Source organism: Typopeltis vanoorti, chromosome 14 (genome assembly GCF_054136105.1).
Source record: "Typopeltis vanoorti isolate ZY-2024b chromosome 14, IOZ_Tvanoo_1.0, whole genome shotgun sequence".
Taxonomy (NCBI): domain Eukaryota; kingdom Metazoa; phylum Arthropoda; class Arachnida; order Uropygi; family Thelyphonidae; genus Typopeltis; species Typopeltis vanoorti.
Window position 1 is genome coordinate 102450133 of NC_143562.1, and position 13515 is coordinate 102463647.

General features: G+C 34.9%; 1 protein-coding gene across 1 annotated transcript in view; it reads left to right on the forward strand.

The window, feature by feature from the left end:
- The window catches only part of LOC150099808 (uncharacterized), a 187878-nt gene extending 174660 nt beyond the window's left edge, over window positions 1-13218 (forward strand). Inside the window, exon 15 of the mRNA XM_090404516.1 lies at window positions 12457-13218. Coding sequence (XP_090260642.1) covers window positions 12457-12673 — 217 coding nt within the window. The 3' untranslated portion in view covers window positions 12674-13218. The remainder of the gene's footprint in view (window positions 1-12456) is intronic.
- The last annotated feature ends 297 nt before the right edge of the window (window positions 13219-13515 follow it).

Sequence of the window (13515 nt, forward strand, 5' to 3'; positions counted from 1 at the left end):
CTGCAGTGTTTTATGCCATGGCACAGATTTAAGCTTATCATAATCACCTGCCTTGTACTTACACGTATATCCCTTCTTGACAGAATATTCCTAATGTTTTACAAACTCCCAAGTCAAGACTGCATGGTCACTTTGCCTCTGATTGGTGAATGTGGTTACCTTGGTTATGGATAGCTCTTCTGATCCTATGACCAGGTCCAACATCCTCCCACCCCTAGTTCCCCCTCCATCACATGGCACCTTAAGTAATTATCTCTTATTAGTATAAATTCTGTTTCCTTCTAGTCTATCTCTCCATAGTTGAAGTTCCTTATTATAATCATTTGGCCTGTACTCATTGGGAAATGCACTGGAACTCCCTAGCCATTAGCAACAACCAACTGTATATTTTGTCTTACTGGCCTTAATTTCACACTAGATTGTTGTTTCAAATAAACAGCCACCCTCCCACCTGTCTCCTATTCTTTTTGGCTGCAATTCATCTGCAGTATCTTTTGGCAAGGTTGCACTAACCAATGCTAAAAACTTCTCCCTCTTGTTCCTGATACTTCTGGCATATAGAAACTGCAGCATCCCTTTAGGCTCCCACCCACCTTTACTTTCTGATTTGACTACCCTATTCAATATTTTTTTGCTCGAGAGACTAGATTCCACACTTTCCATTCTCACAGTCGCCTCATGGGTACCTTCACACATTAGGGTAGAAACTCACTTGTTTCTACCCTAATTGCTTGAGTTTTCCTGAATTTGAACTTCAGCATGCTTAGTGAATAAAGCTCTCTCCAGACACCTAAAACTATTTAGGTGCAGTCCATCAGTATTGTACAAATCCTACATCATTCCTTTGTCACAATCTACACAGATTCGTTGGCTACCAACACCCTCTTCCTCAGTTCGCCTCTATCATAGCAATTTAGGAGACTTAAAATCTTCAGTTTTGCCTCTTGTAACAACTCATTTACATCCTCCCTCTCAAATCATTTGTGCCAACCAAGTTGATCATTTCCTTTGTCTTACCTTTTTGGAATTAGGAAACAGGATTTTATCACACTTTCATCAAGTACTCCCATGATTATTTTGTCTTCTTAACTTTTTTGTTCGGTCGGCTTTATTATTCCTTCAGATCACCTGAAACAATTTCGATATAGCACACAGTTTTCTTCCATCTAATTCTGTATGAATGGTTGGCCAAGTCACAATCAAAGAGCAGCTCATGCAATCCAGGATATGTGTTCTTAGAAGAGCAGATCTGGATTATTAATTTGACATGTAGGTTAAATAAGGCTATCTTTTCAGGTGTACCCCAGACTTATGGAAAAGTGGTGTTTTGTTCTTTTGCATTTGGGTAGTAGTGTGGGCATGGAGTGTTGTCTGTTTTCTAGGAGCTATATCCATTGGCCAGAAAATGTGGAGATAGCCAAGTTCGGTGGAAAGGACTGCATCATTAGAATAAATAGCCTCAACTCCATGAGTTGGTGTTTTGAGGTCCCATACTGTTGGACTGGATGACAGCCATCACCCCAAAATTCACTTCACATTAGAAAACTAATCAAATAACTATTTACCTTTTCTTGCCACATTAGTCACTTGCTTTTCAGATAGTTCACCATATTTTTCCATTTACAAGAAACCAACACACTAGAAGATATCTACACAAATAATGACATTCATCTAGCCCAGCAGTGGAATTTTCACAAATTAATGATGTACCCTTTCAACATAACTACGGTATCTTTGCCACACTTTTTTTTTATGTTATTTTAAATTTTAAAGCATTAATCAGGATCATTTTAACCTTACGTAAATAAGGAAAGGTGAAAACACCAACATGAATAAAAGCGTACTGAACTTTTATTCAACAATAATATTATACAAAGCTACCTTTTGTATCTGAATATTCTATAAGTTGTGCTTTTTAAATCTTTTGCACACCTCTGCTAGCAGTAAATATTTCTGATGTTTCTTCTTGAATATGTAAATTTTTTTCTGGATTTATAATTGACTTAAAGGCATGTAACATTGAGTTTGATAATCCACTCAACTACAAAGCCTTTTCATTTCTTCAAGAATATGGTTTCTTGAATGGGTTGCCTCTATTCCTGAAAATTATAAAGTAGTTGTAGAAGATCTTATTTTGTCTGAATTTTCATTATTATTTTTATAATAGAAGTTGCTAAGTTTAAAGAGGCACCTATATCAACTTGACATTTGCCTGCTTCTAACAACCTGAACACAGACTTGCAATTTTATATCCATGGAAATGCCTTTTCTTTTCATCTTTGATTTTTCACTCTTGCTATTTTTTTCTAGAAATTACATTCTCTCTGAATGTATGGTTCATGTAGCTGATTTTATTATTATTAAAGCCTCCATGGAGTCAAGACTCATCGCGGGAGGTCCTTCCTAGGAAACACAAAATCTATCATACCACTCCTTAAACTCATTGACCATTCTCACCACTCTATCAGGCAATGCATTCCATGGTGAAACCACTCCTCGCCCTCTTGCTCACAGTTTCCTTTTGTAACTTTTAGGGATGGCCTCTTGTCATCACTCCTTCATGCTGTTCAACCAAGAGAAAGAACGCCCCAGTGTCAACCCTGTAACCACCTCTCAACAGCTCGAAAGTCTCAATCATATCACCTCTCCTTTGCAGTCCACATTCCCTCAGCTGATCCCCATAACTAACATTGTACAGTCCTGAAACCATCCTTGTTATCTGCCTTTGTACCCTTTCCACAGTTAATTTATCCCCTTCAAATCCAGGACCAAATCTGTGAACAGTAGTCTAAGTGTGGTCTGATCAGAGTCTTATACAACAGAATGATAACTTATCTCTGCTGGTCAGTGTCCTTCTCATTATTGCAGCAGTCCTCTGTGTTACCTTCACTACCTTTGCAATATGTCCCCTAAATTTCAGGCTTCTATCAATCATCAACCCCAGATCTAGTCTCCCCATTTCCTTCAATAGAGTATGCAGCATCCCATCGATGTGTCCTAAACCACAAGACCTTACATTTTGCTGCATTAAACTGACCCCCATTCATTTGCCCATCTGTCTAGCTTACTCAAATCCTCTTGCAGGATTATTACTAATAACCCTTCTCAGCTTCACATCATCTGCGAACAACCGACTATCCCCTTGCAATCCATTGACAATGTCATTGATATAAAGGTTAAACAGTGTAGGTCCCAGTACTGAGTCCTGTGAGACCCCACTTGTAACCCTCTGCCTCCTTGAAACTGCTCCACCCTACCCAACTCTGATACCTATTGGACAGCCAATCTGACATCCAGACTCATGTGCTGCAACTTAAATATCAGCTTATCATGTGGCACCATGTCAAATGCCTTTGCCAAATCCAAGAAAATGGTAGTATATGCCTTTCCCTCATCTGCTGCTCTTGTAACTTTATTATAAAAGGGTAGCATATTACTAAACCAAGAGCACCCCTTCACAAATCCATGTCGAATCTCAGATAACATTACCCTCATCTGCCCAATGCTGTATACAGCCCCTCACTAATTTCTCCAAGATCTTAACTACTAATGACACACAAACTGGCCTATAATTAGACACTTCCAGTCTGCTACCACCCTTATGCAATGGCACTATCTTACCTTCCTTCCATTCCCTGGGCACCTTTCCCATAGCCAGACTTTCATTGAAAAGCCACGTCAAAGGAGCTGTCAGTTCTTTAGCACATTCTCTCAAAACCAGTGGTGAAATGCCATCCAGAGTACACAGCATCTGGAACACACTCTCCTCTTGCACCTCTAAACCTCGAACCTGCCCTATCCCTCTAGTATTAAAATTTACTCCTCCATGATGAAATACTCCAATAAAGGTGTTCATTGAACAATTCCACTATGTCCTCTGCATCAGTCACTATTCCCATTTTTATCCCACAATGTCAATCTTCCACAGTCATTTCTCCTCCTACTGGCCACATAGCTAAAAAATTCCTTAGGATTTTTTTTGGATCTTAGGGCCAATCTCTTCTCATATTCCAGTTTCGCCTTCCTTACCATACCAGTCACTCTCCTGGCCTGCGTCTTATATTCTTCATGCATCTGCTCTTCACCTGTTTCCTTATCTCTTCCATAGCCTCTTTTTCACATGCAGTTCCTGTTTAATATTGTTTGTTATCCACCTTACTCCAAATTGTGTCCTCTCCTTCACTCATGGAATACAGTTTACTATTGCTGCTAACAAATATTCTTTCACAATTTCCCAAGCACTAATGATATCCTGTCCCTCAAATTCCTCCCTCCATGAAACTTCCCCAAGTTAACGTCCGAGACTATTATTAACGACTGATGTCTCTTCATCTTCCAAGTCAAAACCACATGGCCACTCTCTCCAACTGGTGGGAGAGATGTCATCTCAGTTATTATGAACTCTTCTGATGCTATGACCAAATCTAAAACTCTTGAACCTCTTGTTCCCTCTATTACATGTTGCCCAAGACATTTGTCTCTCAAGAATTCTAGAAATTCCATTCCCTTATTGCTACATGCATCTTCCTCTCCCCAATTTATGCTGCTGTAGTCAAAATCTCCCATAACAATCATTCTTCTTGCACTTGCAAAGCTCAACTGTCTAAACATCTCCTGGTCCCCACCCTCTGTGCTCCTTGGTCTATAGCAACACCCAAATAAATATCCTGTTCTGTTCACCTCTACCTCACACCATATGCTTTCAAAATCATTAGTGTCACTGCCTTCCAAAGCCTCTACTCTTAGAGGACATAAGTCGTCACTTATCATAAGCAGTACTCCACCACCTCTCTTTCCCTTCTTATCCTGCCGAAAAATGCTGTACCCTGCTGCTTCTATTCCTGTTATTATATCCTCTTCTGTCAACCACGTCTCAGTGATCCCAATAATCTTTGGCCAGGCTGATGCTATCAGCACCATCAATTCCTCTCCTTTATTCCGAATACTCCTGGCATTGGTGTAAAGCATAAAAATGCCATTGTTTCTATACCCAGCATTATCCCCTCTAGACTCCACTGTGCTTAGCATTCCTGATGTCATCCCTCTCTCAAGTACCCACCCCTGCTACATTCCACCCTGGGACTCACTGACTCGTTCAGAACAGCAATCTCTCCAGATGCCTACATCCATCTTCATTCAAATGAAAGCAGTTATTATCTCTTTATATCTAAGATAAGTTAAGTTTTTTTTTTTAATTTAGAACTCTGGATCAGAATTGTAGATTCTGATCTTCAACTTGATTTTTTTTGACTACAGATCTTTTAAATGAAAACTTTAATGAAATCATATATAGGTGCTATATTTTTGGTTAGGTTAGGAACAAAATTAAGAATATTAGAAGCCATAGCAATCAAAACACATTGTAACACTGTCAATGTCCACTCCCCATACATAATATCTGAGGTTTGGCAGCTACCAAACTGAAACCTTTCCACCAATCAAAATGTCTTTAGATCACTGACACAGCCTACATAATGCACACTACCAAAATTTTGTTCTTTCATCATATATCATTTTTAATATTTCTGCTTCTGAGGCTTTTAGATTAGTCTTTTTTTTTTTTCTGCCATTACAGTTTTTATTTCTATACTTTAAATCTTTAAAAGTTTTATGGTAATATTTATCATTAACATATCACATTCATTACTGAATCTATTCTTTGTTCATATTGTATATTTTAATCACATCCTTTTTTTTTTTTTCATGTTTAGACTATATCTCAAGTTTTCAGTCTTTAAGATTAAATGGAGTTCTGTGTCACTAATTTATTTATTATTATTATCATAATCTACAATTCTGACTTAAGTTTTTTTACAATTTACAGTTAAGTTTCAAAAATCTTAATTGTCAGAAATACAACAAAAGGTAGATAACCCCAATATGTGATCATTTCATTAATTTCTTTTGTTTAATTTAAAAGAGATGCAGTCAGAAAAACACGTTGTGATCCAAGTGTGCTCCATAAAAAAAAGCTTTGCTTTTATATTTTTTTAGATCTAAAAAATAAATTTTTTTTTAGTCGATTCAAACACTTACTATTTGCTACTTACTGTTTATTAACTGAATGTGTGTATCTCCTATTGAATCCCTCTGATTACTAAGGGAGTCTGTACATCAAGTTCACTTGAAGCCAGAAAATCTGGAGAATTCCCATTTTATCAAACGTTGGCAAAAGAGAACTATAACAAAACAGCATTGAACATGATACTGTTAACCAAGGTCTTGTTTGAATTACAATACAGGTAACCCTCGTATAACGCCGTACTTATACAATGCGGTCTACAAATTGTAGTAACCCTTGTTCAACGCAGTTTCGATATAAGACGGTTTACAAACTGTAGTAATCTTTTTAATTGTTATCTTTTCATATATTTTTCAACGCGCGACTTAAAAATCAAATTTTATCTTCGTTAAATTTGCGTCTGCCCATATCGTGCATGTAGTTATAAGTAGCAAATTTATATTAGGGGAAATACCCCTTAGCACGCATGTATGTCAATTGTTTACTGTATAAAGTATTTATTGTTGAAAATTGTCTTCGTTTTCTGCAAGGAAGGTGCATTAAAAATCATAAGTAGGTTAATCTCAAACTGAGCACTTTATTTTTTGGTGAGTTACATACAATATGTAATGCTTTTTTTTTTTTATGTAAAAAAATATTTTTTATATTAATGGCCATTTAGAGTGCTTTTGCAATATGGTTGAAAACGAAATTAGTGAATTAATTGGAGAAATAAATTTAAATGAGAAGGAACTGGTACAATTAATAGATGACGAACCAAATGGCGTGGAAAGTTCTGCCGAAGATTCTGATTGGGATGAATCTGTTAAAGAAATTAGCAGAAGGATTGAGTTGGCAAAAAATGAAATTATTTTATGGATAATGATCCCTCAATGGAGTGCTCCAGAAAATTCACGAGACAATTGGAGTTTTGTTTAGTTCCATATTATGAACTTAATAAAAAAATTGCAGCATAATGGTAAGCAAGATCTTATTACTGACTTCTTGATAACTAAACCAACCGAAGTATGCAATGAGAATTATACAAATGATGTCCAAGAGATTTCAAGTGATGGCTACGTCCAGCCACTCGTAAATAAAGAACATCTACGAAATGTTAGTGATGACAATTAAAATATACACTTTATTTTATTTTGCCTAAAACATTTATGCATTATGTGCAATGAAGTTTATGTACATTTTATAATATGTATTTGTTTCATAGTTTATTTTCTTAACTTACACGAATTACCTGAATTAAATAAAAAAAATTTTTGTTATTTCAGAAGAAAACCCTGATTGATTCAGTTAGAGAGGCATGCAGTGAAGTTGTCTGCAAGGATAGCAAAATTATAACTCCATGGTGGACACAAGAAGTTAGAGAGGCAGTGAAGGAAAAGAATAAAAACATATCAAAAGTTCCTAGCAAATAAGTCAGCTTGTGCTCTTAGAGAATACAGAGACAAATATAAGAAAGCTAAACACTGTGTAAAACTAGCTAAACAAAAGTCATGGGAGGACTTTGGCAAGAACATAGAAAATAAATATCAAGAAGTGGCAAAATATTCTGGAGGTTGTTGAAGAAGCTTAGGAATGGAGGAAAGAGTGATGTAAAAGGAGTTAGAGATGATAAAAGAGGAAATGAAAACGGGAGAAAAAGATATCCTTGAAGTATGGAGTAATTACTTTGAAAATGTTTCTAAATGAAACAAGCAGTGATGACAGCACAGTGATAAAAAATACTGACCAGGCATGCAGTCAGGAATACATATCCATACTTGAAATAGAAAAAGGCATCAAAGGCTTCAAATGTGGAAAGGCAGCAAGAGTAGATGATATTCAACCAGAAATATTGAAGTACGGTGGTATAAAAGTCTTACAGTGGCTGCAATGCATTGTTCAGAATGCCTGGACAGAGGGACGAATTCCCAATGATTAGAGTAGAGCTCTCATAGTACCTATATATAAAAAGGGAATTAAAACTGAATGTGAGAATTACAGAGATATATCCCTATTGAGTGTTCCTGGTAAGATATATGCAAGTATACTTGAGAAACGGTTGAGAAGAATTGTTGAAGAACGAGCTGGATTCAGGCCAAATAGAGGCTGTCAGGATCAGATCCTCACTTTACGGCAAATAGTGGAGAAATCATGGGAATATAACAAAGATCTGTATTTAAGTTTTATCGATTTGGAAAAGGCATATGACAAGGTGCAGAGAAGCTATTCAATACACTACAGTTATATGGTGTCAATGGGGTATTATATCAAGCAATACTTAGTCTTTATTTGAGTTGTAAGTCAGCAGTTAGAATTGAAGGAAGTACAGGAAGATAGTTTAATGTTAAATCTGGTGTGAGACAAGGATGTACATTATCCCCTCTGTTATTCATTATCTATATGGATCACATTATGAAGGAAAGGGATATTAAACATGATATCAAAATTGGAGATGTTAATGTCAGCATTTTGCTTTATGCAGATGTTGTTCTACTTATCAATAAATCCGCTACAAGTCTGCAAGATTCTCTGACTTAATTGAATAACTGTTGTAATAGATATGGTATGAAGGTGAGCAATAAAAAGACAATGAAAATAGACAGAATCATTGTGAATGGAGAACCTGTGGAACAAGTAAAACATTTCAGCTACTTAGGCATAATTTTTAATGAAAACGATAAATTAAATATGGAAATAGACAACAGAATCAACAAAGCTGGTATGGTAGGAAGTCAATTGAATAAATTCATATGGAATAAGAGATAAATTAGTTGGAACACTAAATTAGCTATACAAGACAGTGTTTTAACTTATGGATCTGGGAGTCCTGAGAAAGATTAAAGGCATGAACAGATGGCAATATCATATTAAAAATGAGGATATTAGGAAAGAACTTTACATTGTCAGCATCCAGGAATGCGTTAGCAGAGCTAATCTCAGGTGGTATGGTCACTTAAACAGAATGGGCGAAGAAAGATTAACAAAACAAGTGTTTTCTGTCAAGTTGGCAGCAAAACGACCCAGAGGAAGACCAAGATTTAGGTGGATTGATACAGTACAAAGTGCCTTAGACGATAGAAATATAAGATCTGGTAATGTTGGAGTCTTGACAAGTAACAGACTGATTTGGAGGAAAATTGTAGATAGGAAGTTAGTAATGATGTAAATTTTTCATGTAGTACTATCATATCCTGTACACCCCTTGAGGGCACAAGGCAGGAATTTGATGATGATTTCAGATCCTATCCCTACTTTTTTTTTTTTATGTGATCCGAGCCTCGCATAACGCGATTTTTATAATGAGGCATTTTTGTGGAACCTAACATCCACGTTATACAAGGGTTACCTGCACACAATTAAACAGAACTAATGAATTCTAATTACTTTGTGTTTGCTTTCAAAATTGAATTGGGGAGGGGGCTAATTATGCAGTTATTTGAGGGAGTCTAAATAACAGTAATACAGTTTCATTTGCACACTTCAGATTTAAACATTTTAAACTTGAATAAAGTATATCTAAGCAAAAAACCACATGAAAAAAAAATTCGCCATACCTGAAGAAACTATTTGAAAGTCGGTCTCCAGCCTGTAAGTATTGGCAACCTAAGAAATAAAACATTGAGAATTAGAGGAATTTCTTTACTGAATGTTCTACGATTTATGCTGATTTTCATGATCAGATTTTCATTTTAAGACAAGTATTTAAAAATCATGGAATGTAAAATTTTTGTTTTGTGGATCTGGAAAAGGCAAATGAAATGCCAAGAGAAAATCTGTTTAAAACATTACAATCGTATAGTATAATTGAGATATTATATCAAGAAATATATTAACAGTATTGGGTGTTGTACATCAGCACAAAATTAAGGAGGTACAAGAAGATGATCAGATGTAATACAAGAGTGGAGATAAGTAAACGATAAGAGTGTTTCATGGATCATGTTATGAGGGAAAGTGGTATTAGGCCTCATATCAATATCAGTAGTAATAATGTTAATTACAGCTCTTTACTTGATGCATATATTATATTTTTAAATAATTTCAGCATAAGTCTGTAGGATTCCTTAACTCAATTGAATAACTGCTGTATCAAATTTGGTATGAAAACATCAGCTGAAATCCTAAATGGAGAATCTGTAAACCAAGTGAAACATTTTGGCTCTTTAGGTACAATTTTTAGTGAAGATGCCAAATTAATTTTGGAAATGGACAACATAATAAGCAAAGCTAATTTGGCAGGGTATCGAGTAAATAGATTTATAGGGAATGAAGAGAAATTTAATAATAACACTAAAGTAGCTGTATAAAGGACAATTTTCAAACAAATTTTCACTTTATGGATGCAAGAGCTAGGGTTTGAAATAAACAGTTGATTAAACACTGGAGACCATAGATGTGAGAGGTCTGAGAAAAATTAGGCTATCAATGGCAGAATAATATTAAACATATAGATAATGTCTAGTTACTGCCTAATAACTTTCAAAAATGTGAGGCAACACTCAGTTAAAAAGAATGTAAGAGAAAAGGTTAGCAAAACAGATGTTTGATGGCAAGAAAATGACACAGAAGAAGATTAAGATTTAAGTGAATCAAAGGCAAGTGATTTAGAAGACAGAAATTTGGACCATGATATGTGGCCCAAGCATATCACTTTTATAGCATTTCCCCCCCCCCCAACCAATTTTTTTTGGGGGGGGGACTTAAGATGTTATACAAACTGACCCAATCTTAGAATACTAGAGTGCCAAAATAGTGCAGTTCAACTAACTGACGATTTCTCTCACTTTCCTGCCATTCACAGCCTGTCATTTTCCACATTACGTCTTTCTGCAGATACTTCTATAGGTGCCATTTAGCAGAACTGACATTCGTCATTCTCCTAATAATTGGGAGTACAGGTTCTGTGGGTTAGGAGTTGAGAAATAGCTGCCTGTGAGTAGACAGGCAGCTATTTCTCAACTCCTAACCCACAGAACCTGTACTCCCAATTATTCCATACCACTACTTCTGTTCTCTGGGATGGCCTTTCCCATCTCTTTAAAAAAGAGTTGAGATCGTTTCTCTCTTCACCCCTACTGTGGCATAAATTTGCTATATGTTCTGCTGGATCTCACTCTTGTGAACAGAGTTGGCATGAAACTGTATGTATGAAAATGGCAAAAATGTATGCATCTTTAAGAGTGATTTCATGAGAGGTAAAAATTACTTATCCACTTTCATCCAAACTATAAGATGATTACAGAAGTTAAAAAAGAAAATTAAAAAATCCAATAGTTTGGGTCATAGCATTGGAAAGTATTAATTTATGACTACAGTTGTGAGATGAAATATCATTATATTACATCTTGTGCTTTTTAAAAAACTAAACAGCAGTTTTTGGAGTGAGAATTAAAATAAGAGATCCTGAGACAGTAAAGTGGATTCCATTTCTTTTTAATATCAAAGCAGTGACTCGCACAGCAAAAGCCTGAAATATGATATGATTTGTATTTACTCTTAGATGCTGGTTTACATTCATATTGCACTTTAATGGAATAATTTACAACACTAAGAGAAATAATTAAACAACAGGTTTAAATTGATTTCAAAATCCTTGTCAGTGGAGCCTCTAAGCTTCCCTTACAGTATTACTTGCCAAACCTTCTTGTTCAATGGTTACTAGGCAAAAAATCAAATATACAAATTCTCTGTCCCTCCTATCCAACATCTAAGGCTAACCAACAGCACCCATAGAGGCTCCCTTTATAGGACTTGAGTCCTTATTTATTCTCTCATTTCTTCCACTTAATTTTGTGTTATTACAATTTTAACACTGTATTCCTGATGATGTTTCTGTGACAGACAAAATATTGAAATTGATTAGACTTGTTTAATTATTTCCCTTTTGCTGTAATTGAGCAAGGTGTAACATGAATGATATATTATCAACAAGAATTGTGTAATATCTCAGTCTGCCACATAAAATTGTTTGATGACCAGCTGTGACAAAGTTTCTGTAACAAAAATAGGTTAAACTTTTTTTTAATATTAATCCACTTAAGAAATATACGCCTATCATACACTAGCATTTTGAATGTGCTAATGGTTAAATAATTCAGAAACCATATAAGTACTTTTTCAAGCCACCAATGAGCAGTGTTGGATGAAATGATGAAACATTTCAATTGGCATTCAAACCCATAGCTTGTTGGTTGGAGAATTGCAAGATTTTACCCACTCACCAAACCAGGTTAAGCATGCATGCCTTTCCTTTGCCTCCTTGGAGTTATGGTAATTTAAGGTATTTGACATACATCACTTTCAATATTTCCTAATGTAAATTTTTTCAAATAGAAGTAGCAGTTAATGATAATTTTATAACAACCTGTCACATATTTCTTGATGATGTAATTCCTATTAAGCATGCTAATGATCTAGTTTTTGAAAATGTATTTAAAAATTACTTTTTATCATAGCTGCAAACCAGTGACTTCAGATGATACAGTTGAAGAGATTAATAGATCCCACTTGAGAGCACAAACTCTTTTGGCCCTCTTAGATGAACCCAACGAAACAGAAAATACCATCCATTTTACAGATAGTGCAGATCCTTCATTATTGTATTCCTGTACTAGTGGTAATCACAGTGACTCAGGACTTGTGAATAGTTTAAGTGAGAAAGAATATCCTTAATAATAGATGAGCCCTTTATGCTCCTACAATTTCTGAGCTTCCAAATGTGAAAAACTTAGTTTTCTGCCATTTCTTGTTTTTAAAATAAATATATTTATCAGAGTATTTATAAAAAAACATCTCAGTATTTTGAGATGATTCCAAATTTTATTGGTTCCTTTGTGATATATGTGCCATTTAATTTTTCAGAAATCAAAATATAACGTTTTGATATTAAATGTTTGACCTATTTACGCTGGGCTGCTATTTTAAATTTTGTAAGAATTAGCATTTTATATCATCCTTTGTAAGCAGCTGATTTCTTATTTATACATAAGTGTCTTTGAAAACATTTTACAATTTGAATATTTTTCCATTGTTATTGATGTTTACAATAACAATGTGTGTGATACAGTTAAGTGTTTCCTCCTTTAAATTGTGTGTGTGTTTGGGGGATTAATCTAGTCTTTTGCATGTACATTCCCTTTATCCAAACTAGTCAAATGTTGTTAAATAATTTTTAAAAAATGTATAACATTTGTTATTAATAAATCATTTCAAAATTATCTTTGTATTTTAAAATTTAGCTATTGCCAACTTTTCTTCTTACAAACATATGGCTTGTTTTTTTTTTTTTTTAGATAATAGATTAAAGGGAGAAAAAAAATTATGTTGGCCATAGTAATATCCTACCATTTTAACTTTTGATTTTCTAGTCAGAAACTCTCACTAATAAAATTTACTCACTAACAAACCTCTGAATATTCCTAAGGAAAGTCCATCATTCATAGTATTATTCTGAAGGGTATTCACTATAGAAAACTACCAACTATAACAAATTATTTCTGTACAATCTAAAAGGT